Source organism: Nomascus leucogenys, chromosome 2 (genome assembly GCF_006542625.1).
Source record: "Nomascus leucogenys isolate Asia chromosome 2, Asia_NLE_v1, whole genome shotgun sequence".
NCBI lineage: Eukaryota > Metazoa > Chordata > Mammalia > Primates > Hylobatidae > Nomascus > Nomascus leucogenys.
In genome coordinates this window covers 61,643,550-61,664,685 of record NC_044382.1, presented here as the reverse complement: position 1 = coordinate 61,664,685, position 21,136 = coordinate 61,643,550, and the positions used below count along the sequence as shown (strand labels likewise).

At 44.2% G+C, this 21,136-nt stretch overlaps 1 protein-coding gene and 1 non-coding gene across 7 annotated transcripts in view; one reads left to right on the top strand and one right to left on the bottom strand.

Moving 5' to 3' along the window:
* The window catches only part of CNOT1 (CCR4-NOT transcription complex subunit 1), a 110,075-nt gene that overhangs the window by 77,972 nt on the left and 10,967 nt on the right, over positions 1 to 21,136 (bottom strand). For all 6 annotated transcript variants that reach the window (XM_030796009.1, XM_030796022.1, XM_030796017.1 and 3 more), the window contains exon 2: positions 640 to 915. In XM_030796009.1, coding sequence (XP_030651869.1) covers positions 640 to 741 — 102 coding nt within the window. In that variant the 5' untranslated portion in view covers positions 742 to 915. The remainder of the gene's footprint in view (positions 1 to 639; positions 916 to 21,136) is intronic.
* LOC115832008 lies at positions 20,603 to 20,703 on the top strand. Its single transcript, XR_004027489.1, has one exon. It is a non-coding gene; the product is annotated as a small nucleolar RNA U13 (small nucleolar RNA).

The window sequence follows — 21,136 nt, the reverse complement described above, 5'->3', positions numbered from 1 at the left end:
TAGCCTGGGCAACTCTATCTCAAAAAAAAAACAAACAAACAACAAAAAAAAAACACACAAGTAAAGAAAGGAAAATCCTAGCTAGCAGGTTTCTCAGGGCCCTGAGCACCAGCCCAAAGCCAGGTCAGACCTATTTTATAATTTCCATGGAAAATAAAAAGCTGTGAAAAATCTTTTTTAAAAAAAGACTGGGCTGGGCGTGGTGGCTCACGCCTGTAATCCCAGAACTTTTCAAGGCCAAGGCAGATCACTTGAGGTTGGGAGTTCGAGAGCAGGCTGACCAACATGGTGAAACCCCGTCTCTACTAAAAATACAGCCAGGCATGGTAGCACATGCCTGTAATCTCACCTACTCGGGAGGCTGAGGCAGGTGAACTGCTTGAAACCGGGAGGCAGAGGATGCAGTGAGCCGAGATCATGCCACTGCACTACAGCCTGGGCGACAGAGTAAGACTCTCAAAAAAAAAAAAAAAAGATTGGGCTAAGAGCTCTTTTACAGATGATGATGACAGACATCACTTGAAATAAGGTGCAAAAGTTAGTTACCTTTCATGCAACATGTCCACATAAGTGTGTGGTTTTCTTTCCACTGTCTACTCATTCCTTTAATGGCACTTGTTTTCTGGCTAGTTTACTTACATGCTGTATTTCCTGCTGGCTGGCTCGGTAATTTTTCTTGGTTAAATTGTCCACCAGGTAGCTGATTTGAGACAAGGCCAGCGAGAGCGAGTCAAGATTCATTGCTGGTTGGGGCGGAAGCAGGCGGCCGAGCCCGGCGCAAAATCACCATTATTCCCCTTTAGTCACCTCAGAGGCAGGTTAATGCTTTCTTTGTAATTAGGCTGTATCTGGTATCTGTATAATGTCTTCAGTTCTTCTTTACCAGGGGTCTTACTCTGTCCTGATACATGGCACCTGTAAAAAAAAAAAACAACACACACACAAATCCAGATTTTTAAATTAAAGGAAAAAGGAGGCTGGTCCAAGTGCAGTGGTGTTTACAACTAACTGATCACAACTAGTTGCAGATTAATAATTAGAAGAGAATCGGGTTAAACTACCATCATCTCTGTGTTAGTACCTAAAATGTTACTAAGGACTTTAAAAAGATAGTAAGGTAGCTCAACCACTGTTGATAAGAGATGCCAAGTTTCTCAATTAGGCAGGGCAAGTATAAAAAGAAAATACGTGGCTGGGCATGATGGCTCACGACTGTAACCCCAGCACTTTGTGAGGCCGAGGCAAGCAGATCACAAGGGCAGGAGTTCAAGACCAGCCCGGCCAACATGGTGAAACCCGTCTCTACTGAAAATACAAAAATTAGCCAGGCATGGTGGCGCACGCCTGTAATCCCAGCTACCCAGGAGGCTGAGGCAGGAGGACTGCTTGAACCTAGGAGGCAGAGGGTGCAGTCAGCTGAGATCGCACCATTGCACTCCAGCTCTGGGCAACAGAGCAAGACTCCATCTTGGGGAAAAAAAAAATATGCCTGTAATCCCAGCACTTTGGGAGGCCAAGACGGGTGGATTGTCTGAGATCAGGAGTTCATGACCAGTCTGGCCAACATGGCGAAACCCTGTCTCTACTAAGAATACAAAAAAAGTTGGCCAGGCATGGTGGCGAGCGCCTATAATCCTAACTACTCGGGAGGCTGAGGCAGGGGAATTGCTTGAACCAGGGGAATTGCTTGAACCAGGGAGGTGGAGGTTGCGGTGAGCCAAGATCATGCCACTGCACTCCAGCCTGAGTGAGAAAGCGGTACTCCGTCTCAAAAAAAGAAAATACTCAACCAAAGAGTTTCATTTAGTAAGACAACTTGTAACACTTGAGATTTCTATTTTACCTATTTCAAAATAATTTCTACTACACCCTTTGGAAGCAGCAAGTGGAAACTTACTTAAAATTAAGGTTTGTGGAAGGGAACATTCACCTCTCATTTTCAGACTCTCTTTCCATGGTCTCTGCAACCTATTTATAAGACCCTATGTATTCACTTTATTCTTTATGTTACTGCTTCAGAATCAGGTAGTTTGGTCTTATACCTTGGGATGTATGTTTTAGGTATTTGAATGGCTGTACAAGTAAGGACTTCAGAAGCCAAATTGCTTCCTGCATTGTTGAAACCGTTCCCTGGGAGAATTCAGACAGGGAAGCCCAAAGCAGCAGTACAGCTAAAATGACAGGATGATTATCAGTTTAACTCCAACCACCTGCTGAAAACTATTCCGTATAAAAAAGACAAATGTGGCTGTGCAGTGGCTCATGCCAAAGTGTTGTAATCCCAACACTTTGGGAGGCTGAGGTGGGAGATGGGAGGATTGCTTGAGGCCAGGAGTCTGAGAAAAGCCTGAGCAACATAGTGAGATCCCATCTCTGTTGTTGTTGTTGTTTTTGAGACAGTTTTGCTCTTATTGCCGAGGCTGGAGTTTAATGGCACGGTCTCAGCTCACTGCAACCTCAGCCACCTGGGTTCAACTGATCCTCCTGTCTCAGCCTCCCAAGTAGCTGGAATTACAGGCAACAGCCACCATGCCCAGCTAATCTGTTGTATTTTTAGTAAAGAAGGGGTTTCGCCATGTTGGCCAGGCTGGTCTTGAACTCCTGATCTCAGGCGATCCACCTGCTTCGGCCTTCCAAAATGCTAGGATTACAAGCATGAGCCATGGAGTCCGCATCCCGGCTAGTTTTTGTATTTTTAGTAGAGACAGGGTTTCGCCATGATGGCCAGGCTGGTCTCTTAACTCCGACCTCGTGATCTGCCTGCCTCAGCCTCCCAAAGTGCTGGGATTATAGGCGTGAGCCACTGCGTCCAGCCACAACACCCATTTTTTAAGGAATTCACCAAGAACCACTGAAACACAAAAATCTCTGAAGGAAAGGAGCTGAGCTTATCCACAGCTTCATGTTCTGAAGTCCACTTGTAATTTCATTACAATCAAAACTCACCATGTAAGATGCAAGAAACTAAGGAAGATTAAAACCCCTTTAAAAGGCCATTTAAAACCTTTATCTCTAACAGTTTCTTAATATATAAAGGTTACGGCCGGGCGTGGTGGCTCACACTTGTAATCCCAGCACTTTGGGAGGCCGAGGCGGGCGGATCACGAGGTCAGGAGATCGAGACCACGGTGAAACCCTGTCTCTACTAAAAATACAAAAAAACTAGCCGGGCGTAGTGGCGGGCGCCTGTAGTCCCAGCTACTCAGAGAGGCTGAGGCAGGAGAATGGCATGAACCCAGGAGGCGGAGCTTGCAGCGAGCCGAGATCGCACCACTGCACTCCAGCCTGGGTGACAGAGCGAGACTCCGTCTCAAAAAAAAAAAAAAAAAAAAAAAAAAAAAAAAATATATATATATATATATATATATAAAGGTTACATAGTTTTATCAAGACAAAGCAAAGTTAACAGTTTCTTAATGCATAAAGGATACATAGTTTTATCTCGACAAATCAAAGGTTCTACATGTTACTGTTCTATACCCACCTTAAAAAAAAAAAAAAAAAAAAAAAAAGCCTGTGCACGATGGCCAACACCTGTAATCCCAGCACTTTGGGAGGCTGAGGCAGGAGGATCGCTTGAACCCAGGAGTTTGAGACCAGCCTGGGCAATGTGGTGAGACCCTGTCTATTTAAAAAAAAAAAAAAAAAAGTAAAATATTTTTAAGTAAATAATAAAAAGATGATGGATATACTTATTTTATTCCTAATATGGCATTTCACTGGTCTCTCTAGTCTACTCTGATGACTTTTGGCTTCACAGTATTGGAGTCCTTGAACTTTTCTTCTCTAGATTCACTTTCTTAGTAATCTACTTCAGTCTTTTTTTTTTTTTTTTTTTTTGAGACAGAGTTTCGCTCGTTTCCCAGGCTCCAGTGAAATGGCACAATCTTGGCTCACTGCAACCTCCACCTCCCAGATTCACGTGATTCGCCTGCCTCAGCCTCCCAGGTAGCTGGGATTACTGGCATGTGCCACCACGACTGGCTAATTTTGTATTTTTTCTAGTAGAGACAGGGTTTCTCCATGATGGTCAGGCTGGTCTCGAACTCCCGACCTCAGGTGATCCGCCCGCCTCGGCCTCCCAAAGTGTTGGGATTATAGGCATGAGCCACCGCATCTGGCCTACTTCAGTCTCATGGCTTAAAAAACCATCTATAGGCCGGGCATGGTGGTACACACCTATAATCCCAGCTACTCAGGAGGCCGAGACAGAAGAATTGCCTAAACCTGGGAGGCAGAGGTTGCAGTGAGCCAAGATCACGCCACTGCACTCCGGCCTGGGCAACAGAACAAGACTCTGTCTTAAAAAAAAATCTATAAATTAGCCAGGTGTGATGGTGCACATCTGTAATCCCAGCTACCCAGGAGGTTGGGGCAGGAGAATCACTTAAACCCAGGAGGTGGAGGTTGTAGTGAGCTGAGATCGTGCCACCTCACTCCAGCCTGGGCAACAGAGTGAGACTCTGTCTCAAAAAATAAAATAAAATAATAAATAAAAAAAATTTTTTTAAAAAAAGAAAAAACCATCTATACCAATAACTCTCTCAAAAGTTCTATCTTCAGCCCAAACCTCTCTCAGTGTCCAAATTTGTATAATATAATCTCTACTTCACATCTCAAATATATCATATTCAAAAAAAAGCTCCTTGTCTTCTCCCCACTTAATGATGTCACACCCTGCAAAGCACTCCCCATCTCAGTTGATGCTAATTTTATCCTTAAACTTACTCAGGCCAAAATCTTGGAGCCAATACCTACAGCCAAAACCTATAGCCAATCTGACAGGAAATTATTTTGGCTCTGCCTATAAAATATAACCAGAATCCAACCATTTCTCACAATATCCAAGCTATGATAAGGACCATCATATCTCTCACCTGGATTACTATGCTAGCCCTCTAACTTGATCTCCCTGCTACACTTGCTTCCTATAGTCTATTCTCAACATAATGTCCAGAGAACAATAATTTTCAATCATAAAAAACTCAAAACCCAGGCATGGTGGCTCACACTTACAGTCCCAGCTACTTGTGATGCTGAGGCAGGAGGACTGCTTGAACGCAGGAGTTCAACACTGCAGTTAGCTATGATCACACCACTTGCATTCTAGCATGGGATAACATACCTAGACTCTATCTCTACAATTTAAATGTGTGTGTGTGTGTGTGTGTGTGTGTGTGTGTGTGTGTGTGTGTGTCTAAAACTCAGATATGTCACCCCATCCTCAAAACCCTCCACTGACTCAAAGAGTGGAAAGAAGCCAAAGTCTTTAAAATGTCCAATGAACAAACAATGGTTAGGTTAAGGGACCTAACCACTGGTACTCTTCCGGCTTCCTCTTATACTCTTCTTCCCCTACTCAGTTCTCTCTGGCCACAGTGGCCTCCTTGTTGCTTCTCAGGTACACTCTCACCTTAATGCCTCTGCACCAAATTGACAGCTCAGTCTGGAATGCCCTTCTTGTGGACGGCAATATGGCTAACTACCTCTCTTTAAGTCTTTACTCAAACATCACCTTCTCAGTGAAGACACTCTGACTATCCTATGCAAAATTGTAATCCCCACACCCCTGCCCCATGCATTTTTCCACATCATATCAACTAACACGTATCATACTTATATTTTTCTTGTCTCCTCATATTAGGATGTAAGTTACATAACAAACAAGTAATTGTTTACTCTGCACCAATTTATTATACATACTTCATGCCCCATAATAAGAATTCACTAAATATTTGTTCGATGAATAAGATATAAATTGAAGCTTAGGATTTTGTAATCTGTATTTTCACTCTACCAAAGAAACACGAAAATCCACTGAAATACTGCTAGTCATCTACAACAATTACATGAGAATAGACAATAAGTGATTTAGCCTTCCAATAAACCTCTAGCACTATAATGTGTATACAGAGTTTGGGTCACAATGTCATTATTTATAGGCCATTTTTAAATACTGTAACACAAAGCTATAGTCACTTTCCAACAAGTTCATCACAAAAATATGTATTTAGAGAGTTAATTATTTTAAGATCATTAAAGTTGAGATTCCAAGATATTCATTCACTATAAGGGATTTGTAGCACTGGATCATTCTATTTGTATACGCATTGTCTACTATTTGCTCTTTTATATGCCAGGGACTCAGACAGTTTTAATGATTAACTTCGTATCCAGGCCAAAGCCTTAAAAAAACACTCCAAAAGCCTGGGCACGGTGGCTCACGCCTGTAATCCCAGCACTTTGGGAGGCCAAGGCGGGTGGATCACCTGAGGTCGGGAGTTGGAGACCAGCCTGACCAACATGGAGAAACCCCATCTCTACTAAAAAAAAAAAAAAAAAATACAAAATTAGCCAGGCGTGGTGTTGCCTGCCTGTAATCCCAGCTACTTGGGAGGCTGAGGCAGAAGAATCACTTGAACCCGGGAGGCGGAGGTTGCAGTGGGCCAAGATCGTGCCATTGCACTCCAGCCTGGGCAACAAGAGCAAAACTCTGTCTAAAAAACAAAACAAAACCACACCAAAAATGGCTACCATTTCAACAAATCTCCCAATCTTCATTATTCAAAACACATATTGCTGAGTGTGGTGGCTCCCACCTGTAATCCCAGCACTTTGGGAGGCTGAGGCGGGTGGATCACCTGAGGTCAGGAGTTCGAGACCAGCCTGGCCAACATGGTGAAACCCTACCTCTACTAAAAATACAAAAATTGGCCGGGTGTGGTGGTACACACCTGTAATCCCAGCTACTCAGGAGGCTGAGGCAGGAGAATCGCTTGAACCCAGGAGTCAGAGGCTGAAGTGAGCTGAGATCACACCACCACTGCACTCCAGCCTAGGCGACAGAGCAAGACTCTGTCTCAAAATAAAATAAAATAAAAACACATATATACATCCCTCCAAAACTCCAGAGGACTTGTCATTATCATGCCACTGATATTTCAACATGGGAAACAACTATAATTCTAAGGAAAAAGAAACAATCATACAATAAAAATGCTAAATCCTTTCCAAGCAATAAATTACCTCTTTATTTTCCTTTTGAGACAGGGTCTCTGTCACCCAGGCTGGAAGGCAGTGGCACAATCACAGCTTACCACAGCCTCCCTGGCTCAGGTGATCCTCCTACCTCAGCTTCCTAAGTAGCTAGGACTACAAGCGCCCACCACCACATGGCTAATTTTTGTATTTTTTGTAGAGATGGGGTTTTGCCATGTTTCCCAGGCTGGTCTCAAACTCTGGGGCTCAGCGATCCCTCTGCCTAGGCCTCCCACAGTGCTAGGATTACAGGCATGAGCCACCGTACCCAGCCAAATTACCTTGTTTCCTTAGTCTTCTCACAGCGCTTCTCAATTAAACGATGTACAGTGCAAATGAAAGGTCACTGACATTTGACAATAATATACTACAAGTCAACTGTTACCTGAACAATGATATCAAAAAAATTTACCAACAATATAGTTATAATATAAAGTAGCCGAGCATGGTGGTTCACACCTGTAATCCTAGCACTTTGAGAGGCCAAGGCAGGAGGATCACTTGAATTCAAGAGTTCAAGACCAAACTGAGCAACATGGTGAGACAGTGTCTCTATAATTAAAATATAAGAAATAAAAAGTAAAATAATAGCTGGGTGAGGTGGCACGCACTGGTAGTCCCTGCTACTCAAGAAGCTCAGGCAAAAAGATCGCCTGAGCCCAGGAGTTTGAGGCCAGCCTGGGCAATACAGTGAGACCCCATCCCTTAAAAAACAAAAAATAAGTAAAACAGTAACTGAGGGGAACAAAGATTGTACAAGGCCATTCTCAGTACTTTTCCTAATACTAAAATACTATAAATTACCCAAAGATAAATGAGTGTAAAGATTATCTTCAGGCCAGGCGCACCGGCTCACGCCTGTAATCCTAGCACTTTGGGAGGCCAAGACAGGAGGATCACCTGAGGTCAGGAGTTCAAGGTCAGCCTGGCCAACATGGCAAAACCCTGTCTCTACTAAATATACAAAAACTAGCCAGGCGTGGTGGTGAGCACCTGTAATCCCAGCTACTAGGGAGGCTGAGGCAGGGAGAATCACTTGAACATGGGAGGCAGAGGTTGCAGTGAGCTGAGATCAAACCATTGCACTCTAGCCTGGGCAACAGAGCAAGACACCGTCTCAAAAAAAAGAAAAAAAAAGATGATCTTCATACATGCAATAGGACACCCACCCAATATGCTTAATGTCCAATTAAAATATAGTTTTGCCATACATAAACCACTACCTACTGCACAGCTGGGGGGGAAAAGGATTATAAAATGGCATTCACATTTTCACTAGAGAACACTATACAATACTACTAATTGTCTATTGAATATTCAATCTAAACAGAACCAAGAGCAGCTGTGGTACATAGTTTGTTAAATGTCAACAAAAGTATACTCATGACACTAAGTCACTAAGTGAAAAGCTGCAGAACTCTTGAATAGCATGATCCCAAATAAGGTCTCGATTAATAGTAGTTACATAGGAGCTTTCACTTAAAATCCCACTAAAAGTCCAGAAATCTACACACCTCCAAAAGTATAACCTATGGATAGTATTATTTACCGTAGCAGTATTTGTCAGAGCATGAAAGATGGCTGGCCAGGACTAGGTGATTGGTGAATAAACATCCTAGACAGTGTATATAGTCATCTGTCTTTTGTTTAAGCACTTATATATATACTACCTTTTGTTTGTATATATGCACACATATATATAGTTGCTTTTTTGTGAAAATACTCACAATAAACTACAAGCCAATGAAAATGGCTATCTAGGCTGGGCAAGGTGGCCACAGCTTGAATCTCAGCACTTCAGGAGGCCAAGGCAGGCATTCACCTGAGGTCAGAAGTTCGAGACCAGCCTAGCCAACATGGAGAAACCCCATCACTACTAAAAATACAAAATTAGCTGGACGTGGTGGCACATGCTTGTAATCCCAGCTACTTAGGAGGCTGAGGCAGGAAAATCGCTTGAATCCAGGAGGCGGAGGGTTGCAGTGAGCGGAGATCATGCCATTGTACTCCAGCCTGGGCAACAAGAGCAAAACTCCATCAAGAAAGAAAAGAAAAGAAAAAAGAAGAGAAGAGAAGAGAGAGAAAAGGGCTATCTAAATGAGTGAGAAAAAAGGAGAAGAGATAGAAGACAGAACAAAAATTCACTGATTACATCTTTTATTTTTGGTTTTGATTTCTGAGCCATGTAAATATATTGCATGATTGAAAATTTTAAGAAAAGGCCAGGCGCGGTGACTCACGCCTGTAATCCCAGCACTTTGGGAGGGTGAGGTGGGCAGATCACCTGAGGCCAGGAGTTCAAGACCAGGCTGGCCAACATAGTGAAACCCTGTCTTTACTAAAAAATACAGAAAAAATTAGCCAGATGTGGTAGCTAGCACCTGTAGTCCCAGCTACTCAGGAGGATAAGGCATGAGAATGGCTTGAACTCAGGCCGTGGAGGTTGCAGTGAGCCGAGATTATGCCATTTCACTCCAGCCAGGGTGACAGAGCTAGACTCTTGTCTCAATTAAAAAAAAAAAAAAAAAGAAAGAAAATTTTAAGAAAAATAAACTAAAACACAAACAAACCTGAATGTCCAATTTGTACTACAAAACACAGTGAAACCAGGCCAGGCACGGTGGCTCACAATGTAATCCCAGTACTATGGGAGACCAAAGCAGGCAGATAACTTGAGGTCATGATTTCAAGACCACCCTGGCCAACATGGTGAAACCCTGCCTCTACTAAAAATACAAAAAATTAGCCGGGCATAGTGGCATGTGCCTGTAATACCAGCTACTCGGGAGGCTGGGGCAGGAGAATTGTTGAGCCTGGGAGGCTGAGGCTGCAGTGAGCCAAGATCGCATCACTGCACTCCAGCCTGGGTGATGTAGTGAGACTCTGTCTCAAAAAAAAAAAAAAAAGAAAAGAACTAAAAGTAGAACTATCATTTGATCTAGCAATCCCACCTACTGGGTATCTGTCCAGAGGAAAACAAATTATTATACAAAAAAGATACTTGCACAGACGTTTACAGCAGCACAATTCGCAATTGCAAAACATGGAACCAATCCAAATGCCCACCCATCAATGAGTGGATAAACAAACTGTGGTATATATACACACACAACGGAATAGTACTCAGCCATAAAAAGGAATGAATTAATGGCATTCGCAGCGACCTGGATGAGACTGGAGACTATTATTCTAAGCAAAGTCACTCAGGAATGGAAAACCAAACATCATATGTTCTCACTCATAAATGGGAGCTAAGCTATGAGGATGCAAAGGCGTAAGAATGACACAATAGGCCGGGAGCGGTGGCTCACTCCTGTAATCCCAGCACTTTGGGAGGCCGAGGCGGGCGGATCACAAGGTCAGGAGATAAAGACCATCCTGGCTAACACGGTGAAACCCCGTCTCTACTAAAAATACAAAAAAATTAGCCGGGCGAGGTGGCGGGCGCCTGTAGTCTCGGCTACTCGGGAGGCTGAGGCAGGAGAATGGTGTGAACCCCGGGGGGCGGAGCCTGCAGTGAGCCGAGATCGCGCCACTGCACTCCAGCCTGGGCGACAGTGAGACTCTGTCTCAAAAAAAAAAAAAAAAAAAAAAAAAAAGAATGACACAATAGACCTTGGGGATTCAGGGGTAAGTGTGGGAAGGGGATGAGGAATAAAAGACTACAAAGTGGGTCCAGTGTATACTGCTCAGGTGATAGGTTCACCAAATTCTCACAGATCACCACTAAAGAACTTAATTGCCGGGTGCGGTGGCTCATGCCTGTAATCCCAGCACTTGGGGAGGCAGAGGCGGGTGGATCACGAGGTCAGGAGTTCGAGACCAGCCTGACCAAGATGGTGAAACTCCACCTCTACTGAAAATAGAAAAATTAGCCGGGTGTGGTGGCACGCACCTATAATCCCAGCTACTTGGGAGGCTGAGGCAGGAGAATCGCTTGAACCTGGGAGGTGGAGGTTGTAGTGAGCCAAGATCTTGCCACTGCACTCCAGCCTGGGTGACAGAGGGAGACTCCGTCTCAAAAAAAAAAAAAAAATACAAACAAAAAAACAAAACTTACTCATGTAACCCACACCACCTGTCCCCCAATAACCTATAGAAATAAAAATTTTGGAGAGGTGGGAGAGACAGTTTCGAGCTTGTCACCCAGGCTGGAGTGCAATGGCATGATCATGGCTCATGCAGCCTTGATCTCTTAGGCTCAAGTGATCCTCCCGCCTTAGCCTCCCAAGTAGCTGGGACTACAGACACATGCCACCATGCCTGGCTACTTATTTTATTTTTTGTAGACACCGGGTCTCACTTTGTTGCCCAAACTGGTCTGGAACTCCTGGGCTCAAGTAATCCTCCTACCTCAGCCACCCAAAGTGTTCGGATTATAGCCATGAACTATTTGGCCAGAAAACATTTTTAATTGGAAAATTTTACTATTCTCATTTCTTCTTTTATCACGAAGGAATATCCTTCTGGGATCATTTACGGTGATATATATATATTATATATAATAATCCATTAACATATTACTAATAAACATATACATTATTATCTACTAAAGTTGGCATTCCTATCAACTCAAACATTTGAGCCCTAACTATACACCATGTACTCACTTTAGGTATTATAAAAAACACAAAAGGAAACATTGACCAAGAGGCTTAATGTAATAAATACAAACTTTACTATAATGCTATGCAACTAAGGCAGCTGTGTACAAGAATTGGAAAAGGGGAGAGAGGGCTATTTAAAATGCTGATTCCTGCCTGGGGATTAGCCAACACTTCAGGAGGCCGAGGTGGGTGAATCACTTGAAGCCAGGAGTTCAAGACCAGCCTTGCAAACATGGCAAAACCCCATCTCTACTAAAAATACAAAAAACTAGCCAGGCATGGTGGTAGATACCTGTAATCCCAGCTACTCAGAGAATCGCTGAAACCCAGGAGGTGGGGGGTTGCAGTGAGCCGAGATCGCACCAATGCACGCCAGCCTGGGCGACAGAGCAAGACTCTGCCTCAATAAAGAAATAAATAGGCCAGGCGCAGTGGCTCACGCCTGTAATCCCAGCACTTTGGGAGGCCAAGGCAGGTGGATCACTTGAGGTCGGGAAATCGAGATCATCCTCACTAACATGGTGAAATTGTCTCTACTAAAAATACAAAAAATTAAAAGGCAGGACGCGGTGGCTCATGCCTGTAATCCCAGCACCTTGGGAGGCCGAGGCAGGCGGATCACGAGGTCAGGAGATCGAAACCATCCTGGCTAACACGGTGAAACCCTGTCTCTACAAAAACACAAAAAAATTACCCGGGCGTGGTGGCAGGTGCCTGTAGTCCCAGCTATTCGGGAGGCTGAGGCAGGAGAATGGCGTGAACCCGGGAGGTGGAGCTTGCAGTGAGCCGAGATCGCACCACTGCACTCCAGCCTGGGCGACAGAGTGAGACTCCGTCTCAAAAAAACATAAAACAAACAAAACAAACAAAAAATACAAAAAATCAGCCGGGCATGGTGGCAGGCACCTGTAGCCCCAGCTACTTGGGAGGCTGAGGCTGGAGAATCGCTTAAACCCAGGAGGCGGAGGTTGCAGTGGGCCGAGAGCACACCACTGTGCTCCAGCCTGGGCAACAGAGCGAGACTTGGTCTCTAAATAAATAAATAAATAAATAAAATGCTGATTCCTAAGCACCACCCAAGACCAAGAGAGTCAACACTGCTAGAGAAAAGGAGTACAGGCTGTCTATTTCAAACTCCCCAGTCAGGCTGAGCGCGGTGGCTCACGCCTGTAATCCTACCACTTTGGGAGGCCGAGGCGGGTGGACTGCCTGAGCTCAGGAGTTCGAGACCAGCCTGGGCAATACGGTGAAACCCTGTCTCTGCTAAAATACAAAAAATTAGCTGGGCGTGACAGTGTGCACCTGTAGTCCCAGCTACTCGGGAGGCTGAGGCAGGGGAATTGCTTGAACCCGGGAGGCAGAGGTTACAGCGGGCCGAAATCACGCCACTGTACTCCAGCCTGAGCGACAGAGCGAGACTCCATCTCCAAAAAAAATAAATAAAATAAACTCCCCAGTCAATTCCTGAGAACCACTGACCTAAGGAGCAGTGTCAGCTTCTTCCTTGCTAACAGGTATTAGAAATATTTAAGAAGCCAGGCGCGGTGGCTCACGCCTATAATCCCAGCACTTTGGGAGGCCAAGGAAGGAGGATCACCTAAGGTCAGAAGTTCGAGACCAGCCTGGCCAACATGGTGAAACCTCATCTCTACTAAAAATACAAAAATTAGCTGGGTGTGGTGGCAGGCATCTGTAGTCCCAGCTACTCAGGAGGCTGAGGCAGGAGAATGGCATGAATCCGGGAGGCAGAGCTTGCAGTGAGCCGAGATCACGCCACTGCACTCCAGCCTGGAAGACAGAACGAGACTCCGTCTCAAAAAAAAAAAAAAAGAAACATTTAAGAAAAGGATACTGTACTTTGATGCAATATCTTCTTTGAGGACAAGGAATGCCCCTCACGCCTACTCCTTTTTCTCCCCTTAACTCCTTCCAACTGGACCAAAGACATCTGTTTGCTCACTTGTTTTTTCCTTTAACAGAGGGGGTCTTGCTCTGTTATCCAGGCTGGAGTCTAGTGGTGTGACCACACCTCGCTGCCAACCTCAAACACTCCTGGACTCAAGTAATCCTCCCACCTGAGCCTCCCAAGTAGCTGGACCTACAAGAATGTGCCACATGCCAGGCTGCAAAGACATCGATCTAAAGGCAGTTTGGTTTCCCACAGCACTGATGCCAGCAACGTTCTACCACCTACCTTGCTCTACATTTAAATATCAGGCACCTTAAGAAAAAAAGTAGGCAAGACCCAAGGCTATCAGTTTATTGAACTGCCAACTTCCAATACTAAAAAAAAAAAAAATACAGAATACTTACACCAACTGATAACCAAGTTTGACCTTGAAAATTATTTACTTCCCAAGTAGCATTCTGACCTAAAAGAGGTCAATCTGAGCCTTGTCTTTTTTTCACTCTCTTTCTGCAATTATGAAAATGTTCTTTTTTTTTTTTTTTGAGACAGAGTCTCGCTCTGTCGCCCACGCTGGAGTGCAGTGGCGCAATCTCGGCTCACTGCAAGTTCCGCCTCCCGGGTTCACGCCATTCTCCTGCCTCAGCCTCTCCGAGTAGCTGGGACTACAGGCGCCCGCCACCACGCCCGGCTAATTTGTTTGTATTTTTTTTTTTTAGTAGAGACGGGGTTTCACCGTGGTCTCGATCTCCTGACCTCGTGATCCGCCCGCCTCAGCCTCCCAAAGTGCTGGGATTACAAGTGTGAGCCACCGCACCCGGCGAAAATGTTCTATATCAGACGGATGCCGTGGCTCACACCTATAATCCCAGCACTTTGGGAGGCCAAGGTGTGTGGATCACCTGAGGTCAGGAGTTCAAGACCAGCCTGGTCAATATGGCGAAACCCCATCTCTACTAAAAGTACAAAAATTGGCCAGGCATGGTGGCATGCACCTGTAATCCCAGCTACTCAGGAGGCTGAGGCAGGAGAAAAGCTTGAACCCAGGAGGTGGAGGTTGCAGTGAGCCGAGATCCTGCCACTGAACTCCAGCCTGGGTGACAAGAGCAAAACTTCTGTAGAAGGCTGATTATACACTTACTAATATTAACTACTTCTCCAAGAGGCAAAGATTCTAGATTTATGGGGCAGTTCCAAAAGGTTGGTTCACTTATTAAAATCTTAGTTATAACTACTGTGTACATAATAGAATAACTTATGCAAGTATAATAAACACTAAGTAGAATTGGTCTAAGCACTTTACATGTTTATTTAATCCTCACAACTCGAGGGTGATATTAATATCCCAACTTTACAGATAAGGAGTAGTTTAACTTTTAGATAGTAAGTAGCATAATTTTGAAGATATTGAGCAGTAGAGGTTTTTTGTTTGTTTCTGTTTTTCAGACTCGCTCTGTCGCCTAGGTTGGAGTGCAGTGGCATGATCTTGGCCCACTGCAACCTACCCCTCCCAGGTTCAAGTGATTCTCCTGCCTCGAGATCCTAAGTAGCTGGGATTACAGGTGTGCGCCAACACGCCCGACTAATTTTTTTTTATTTTTAGTAGAGATGGGGTTTCACCATGTTGGCCAGGCTGGTCTTGAACTCCTGACCTCATGATCTGCCCAACTCAGGATCCCAAAGTGCTGGGATTACAGGCTTGAGCCACCACGCCTGGCTTAGAGGTAAGTCTAAAACAAGCAAAAATCCTTTCAAAATTGATTTGTACAAGTCTAAATAATTGTTTTAATATCAATTCCTGGTATCAATAAGCATCTCCACTCTCACAGAAGAGTTTTAGGCCCCTAAACCATCTGCATTATACCTCTGCACTGAATACTTAGAAGTCAGCTTTTAATTCATTACTTTTTCTCCAGGCAATGACCAATTCTTTAAAAACTATCAACTGAAAGCCTAAATATCCATCAAAAGGGCACTGATTAAGTAAATCATAAAATGGCATACTATGTAATAACTAAAAAAAGGGACCCATAAATAAGAGAAATCATCTATTGAGGGGAAAAAAACAGTCACATAACAGTGGTCTATTTAGATTATGTTCTTATAGATACAAAGTATCTAATAAGAATAACTCTTTTGAAAAGTTACATAAAATAGTTGAGAAAGGAACTGAAGTTTTTTTTCAAAGTAGAAAATTGGCCGCCGCAGTGGCTCACGCCTGTATTCCCAGCACTTTGGGAGGCCAAGGCGGGTGGATCACGAGGTCAGGAGATAGGGACCATCCTAGCTAACATGGTGAAACCCCAACTCTACTAAAAACACAAAAAAAAATTAGCCGGGCTTGGTGGCGGGCACCTGTAGTCCCAGCTACTCAGGAGGCTGAGGTAGGAGAATGGCGTGAACTCGGGGGGCGGAGCTTGCAGTGAGCCGAGATTGCGCTACTGCACTCCAGCCTGGGCGACAGGGCGAGACACTGTCTCAAAAAAAAAAAAAAGAAAAGAAAATTAACTCTCAAAACCAAAAAATATTACGCCAGTAGCTTTGCATATTCCAAGACTCTCTATGCAAAATCCCAACCTATGGAAGCCATTCACCTCACTCACTGTAGAAAAGAGATAACAGATGGCCTGAGCCTGCTGTCCTTAGAAAGGCTTGCATAGTTGGCCCTTGGCTGGTCTCTGATAACTTTCAGAAGAGTTCTCACCATCCCCAGGGCTACTAAGAGTGACTCACTCTGCATAAACTGCACAAACCAAATGTGGTTTATGATGAATACCGGCTTTCTATCTAGATGAACACCAGCTTTCTGTCTAGGAGCCTAAAATTTTAATATGTGGTAGGCAGAGGGTGCCTACATGAACAGGCCCCACCAATAATAACGATAGGCACTGAGTTTCTAATAAAAGCTTCCCTGCTAGGCAACATTTCACATACATGTGCTGCTACAACTCCATGCTGGAGGAATTGTGTCCTGTGTGACTCCACCGGGAGAGGACACTTGGGAGCATGAGCCTGGTTTCCTCCTGGCTTCACCCCATTCACCATCTCCCCTTGCTGATTTTGCTTTGTATACTTTGCTATAGAAAAACACTTTTTACTGTATTTTATTTTTTTGAGACGGGGTCTCACTCTGTCGCCCAGGATGGAGTGCAGTGGCCTGAGCTGGGCTCACTGCGGCCTCTACCTCCCAGGCTCAAGCGATCCTCCTGCCTCAGCTTCTGGAGTAGCTGGGACCACAGGCACACGCCACTACGTCTAACTTTTTGTATTTTTACTAGAGACAGGGTTTCACCATGTTGGCCAGGCTGGTCTTGGAACGCCTGGCCTCAACTGATCTGCCTGCCACGGTCTCCTGAAGTGCTGGGATTACGGGCATCAGCCACAGCACTGGGCCTGTATCCTTTGCTATTTAAAAAAAAAAAAAAAAAAAAAATCATAGCCCTGGGCTCTTCTCCTAGTGAATTACTGAACCTGCAGGTGGACTTGGGGACTGTCCCCAACACTCTCGCCCAGCAGAGATGAAATATCTTCTGGAGGTAAGTGGGACCCAAATTGTGGATTTCCTGTCTAGCACATGGAGAATCCATTTCAGAATTTTGAATCTTATCACAAAGATGATCTGGGAAGCTATTTTGATTGGTTTGGGTCTGTTTTAGCAAACAGGGTGATGCAGAGATGGGCTAGATGCTCATCAAACTGTTTCCTCTTCCTGGCTAAAGAATTAGAATACATTTCTCAGTTTCTCTTGCATTGGTTTGGCTGTAAGACTTAGTTCCTAACCCACAAAGTATACAGCAAATATGGTATGTGGCACTTTCAGACCTAGCTTATAAAACCTCACTCATGATTCTCTGTTTTTCACTATCTGCCCGATGAATAAACCTCCAAGACCTAGAGGAGGATGACGTCACAAGATGACAGATGAAGGCAGAGTTCTTGAATTATTGCACAGGATCCTCAATGAAAATTATTTGAGGAATACATTTTTACTCTATTAAGCCGCCATTATCTTGGATTTGTTTTAGGCCTGTTTTGCCTAATAACAGACAAAATGATCAAATGAACATTTTTAGAAGTTACTCTTGATGATGGGAAATATAAGGTCACAGGAAAGCCATGAACATGGAAGGAAAAGAGAAGCCAATGTACTCAAGAAACAGCAGGCCAGACACAGTAGCTCCCACCTCTAATCCCAGCATTATGGGAGGCCAAGAAGGGAGGATGGCTTGGGGCCAGGAGTTCAAGACCAGCCTAGGCAACATAGAATAACCCCATCTCTACTTTTTTTGTTTGTTTTAATTAGCAGGGTGCAGTGGCAAATGCCTGTAGCCCTAGCTACTAGAGAGGCTGAAGGGGGAGGTTTGAGCCCAAGTGTCCGAGCTTGCAGTGAGCTATGATCCTCCAGTCTGGATGACAGGGCAAGACACTGACTCTACCAAAAAAATAAAAAATCAGAAATTGCAAGAACTCTGTTTTTTTGTTAGTTTTTTCAGACGGAGTCTCGCTTTGTTGCCCAGGCTGGAGTGCAGTGGCATGATCTCGGCTCACTGCAACCTCCACCTCCCGGGTTCAAGCAATTCTCTGCCTCAGCCTCCCAAGTAGCTGGGATTATAGGCACCTGCCACCACGCCCGCCTAATTTTTATATTTTTAGCGGACACAGGGTTTCACCATCTTGGCCAGGCTGGTCTTGAACTCCTGACCGCAGGTGATCCACCTGCCTTGGCCTCTCAAAGTGCTGGGATTACAGGCATGAGCCACCACGGCCAGCCTGCAAGGACTTTGTTTTTATGTTTTATTTTTAGTAGAGATGGGGTCTTGCTATATTGCCCAGGCTGGTCTCAAACTCCTGAGCTCAAGCAATCCTCCCACCTCAGCCTCCCAAAGTGCTGGGATTACAGGTGTGAGCCACAGCATCCAGCTGGTTTTTTCGTTTTTTTGTTTTTAAAGGGAAACAAGATATAGTCAAAGTTTGGGAAATTCCTTCCGCCTTCACTACCCGTCATAGTGCCTATTTTCCATAATTTCAGGTTGGTTTACATTCGTGATAATAACATGATTATTTTATATATTACTACTAGATTATTTGGCAGCATTTTTTTTCAATAATACAGTGTATGCCAATTTTAGAGATTTTAAAGTATGGAAATTTTGTTTTAGAATCAGTGAAATACGGTATTTCTTTTCCTCCATGTAGTCTTCTGTTACATGTGCCATTGTAAAACTAAAATAATTTTAAGTGACTTGTGATTTATACCAAGAATAAGTAAATCTAAAGTAAACAAAATAAACCTAATGAGAAATCTGAACCTCAAGAAGGCATCAACTGGAAAAAAAAAACTGAAGAGCAGTAGTATCTCCAAAAGCATTTTGAAATGTTTAGGTGTCAGGAGAGTTACTGGCATTCATTAAGAATTAAGGATGAAATTGAACATCTTGCAGGCCAGGTGCAGTGGCTCATGCCTGTAATCCCAGCATTTTGGGAGGCTGAGGCAGGAGGATCACTTGAACCCGGAGTTTGAGACCTACCTGGGGAACAGTGAGACCATCTCAACAAATAAATACATAAACAAGCAAGCAGGGCATGGTGGCATGCACCTGTAGCCCTGGCTACTTAGAAAGCTGAATTGGGAGGATCACTTAAGCCTGAGAGGTTGAGGCTACAGTGAGCCATGATTGCACCACTGCACTGCAACCTGGGCAACAGAGCAAGAGTGTCTCAAAAAAAATTTTTTAATTAAAAAAATAATAATAACAAACCACATCTTGCAAGGGGACAATACAGGCTGAGCATCCCAAATTTGAAAATCCAAAGTTCGAAAGACTCCAAAATCCAAAACGTTTTGAGCGCAAACATGACACTCAAAAGAATACACATTGGCGCATATTGGTAAGTATGAGAATTTTCCAAAATCTGAAATGAGAAACATGTCTAGTCTCAAGCATTTAAGATGAGTAATATTCAACCTGTATCGCCAACAAAGAACTACCCTGCCCAAATGCCAATAGTGCCCTTGTTGAGAAAATGGCTGATATATCCACCTTCTGTAGGATGGGCCCTCAATGTAAACACCTCAAAATTAACTTTTGGCTGGTGCAGCGGCTCATGCCTGTAATCTCAGGACTTTGGAAGGCTGAGCCAGGAGGGCCACTTAAAACCAGGAGTTCAAGACCAGCTTGGGCAACATAGCAAGACCCTGTCTCTACAACTACAACAATAAAAATTAGCTGGGTGTGGCATTATGTGCCTATAGTCTTAGCTACTTGGCAGGCTGATGTGGGAGGATGGCTTGAGCCCAGGAGTCTGTGGTTTTAATGAGCTATCACGGTACCACTGCACTAGAGCCTGGGTGACAGATCAAGACCCTACCTCTATAAAATTAAAGAAAAAATTGACTTTCTACATTAACACAAAGCCAAGCACAACTTAAATCCAGCAGATGGTAAGAAATGGTATGCAGCTTACATAAAGTGGCTAACACAAGTTATTAGAAAAAGTTTATGCGTAACTATTTTGTGGTGGACTGTGTACTTCCACCTGCAATCCCAGCCAGCTACTCAGGAGGCTGAGGTGGGAAGACTGACTGAGCCCAGGAGTTCAAGGCTGCACTGAGCTATGGTCACACTACTGTCTCTCTAAAACAAAAAAAAATTAATTAAAGAGTTTGGCCGGGCACGGCAGCTCACGCCTGTAATCCCAGTACTTTGGGAGGCTGAGGTGGATGGATCACAAGGTCAGGAGTTTGAGACCAGCCTGGCCAACATGGCAAACCCCGTGTCTACTAAAGATATAAAAAATTAGCAGGACATGGTGGTGCACACCTGTAATCCCAGCTGCTTGGGAGGCTGAGGCAGGAGAATCAGCTTGAACCCAGGAGGCAGATGTTGCAGCGAGCTAAGATCGCACCATTGCACTCCAGGCTGGCAACAAGGCAAGACTCCATCTCAAAGAAAAAAAATTAGCAGGGCGTGGTGGCGCACACTCCAGCCTGGGCGACACAGAAAAACCCTGTCTCAAAAAAAAAAAAAAAAAAAAAAAAAAAAAAGAGTTGACCCTTTTGTAGTTCATAAGCATGATGATTGGGTGTTCACATGCATGCATGAGATATGGCAACCTCAAACTTTGTTACATCGGCACATTATCTGTCTGACATGAAAAAGAGTTGGCTTGCTTTTTATATACACATATTAATCAGGCAATTTATTTCACTCAATGCTACAGTGCCTTCAATAACTTGTAACATTTAATAGCCTTGTGTATGTGTCTTAAGTATTTTACAAGAATCAATCTAATCCAGGCCAGGCATGGTGGCTCCTGCCTGTAATCCCAGCACTTTGGGAGGCTAAGGGGGGAGGATTTTTTGTGGCTGGGAGTGCAAGGCCAGGCTGAGCAACATAGTGAGACCCCCATCACTACAAAAAAACTTTAAATTAGCTGAACGTAGTGGTGCACACCTGTAGTCCCAGCCACTGACTGGGGAGACTGAGGTGGGAGGATGGCTTGAACTCAGGAGGTCAAGGCTGCAGTGAGCCACGATTGTGCCACTGCACTCCAGCCTGGGCAACAGAGACCCAGTCTCAAAAAA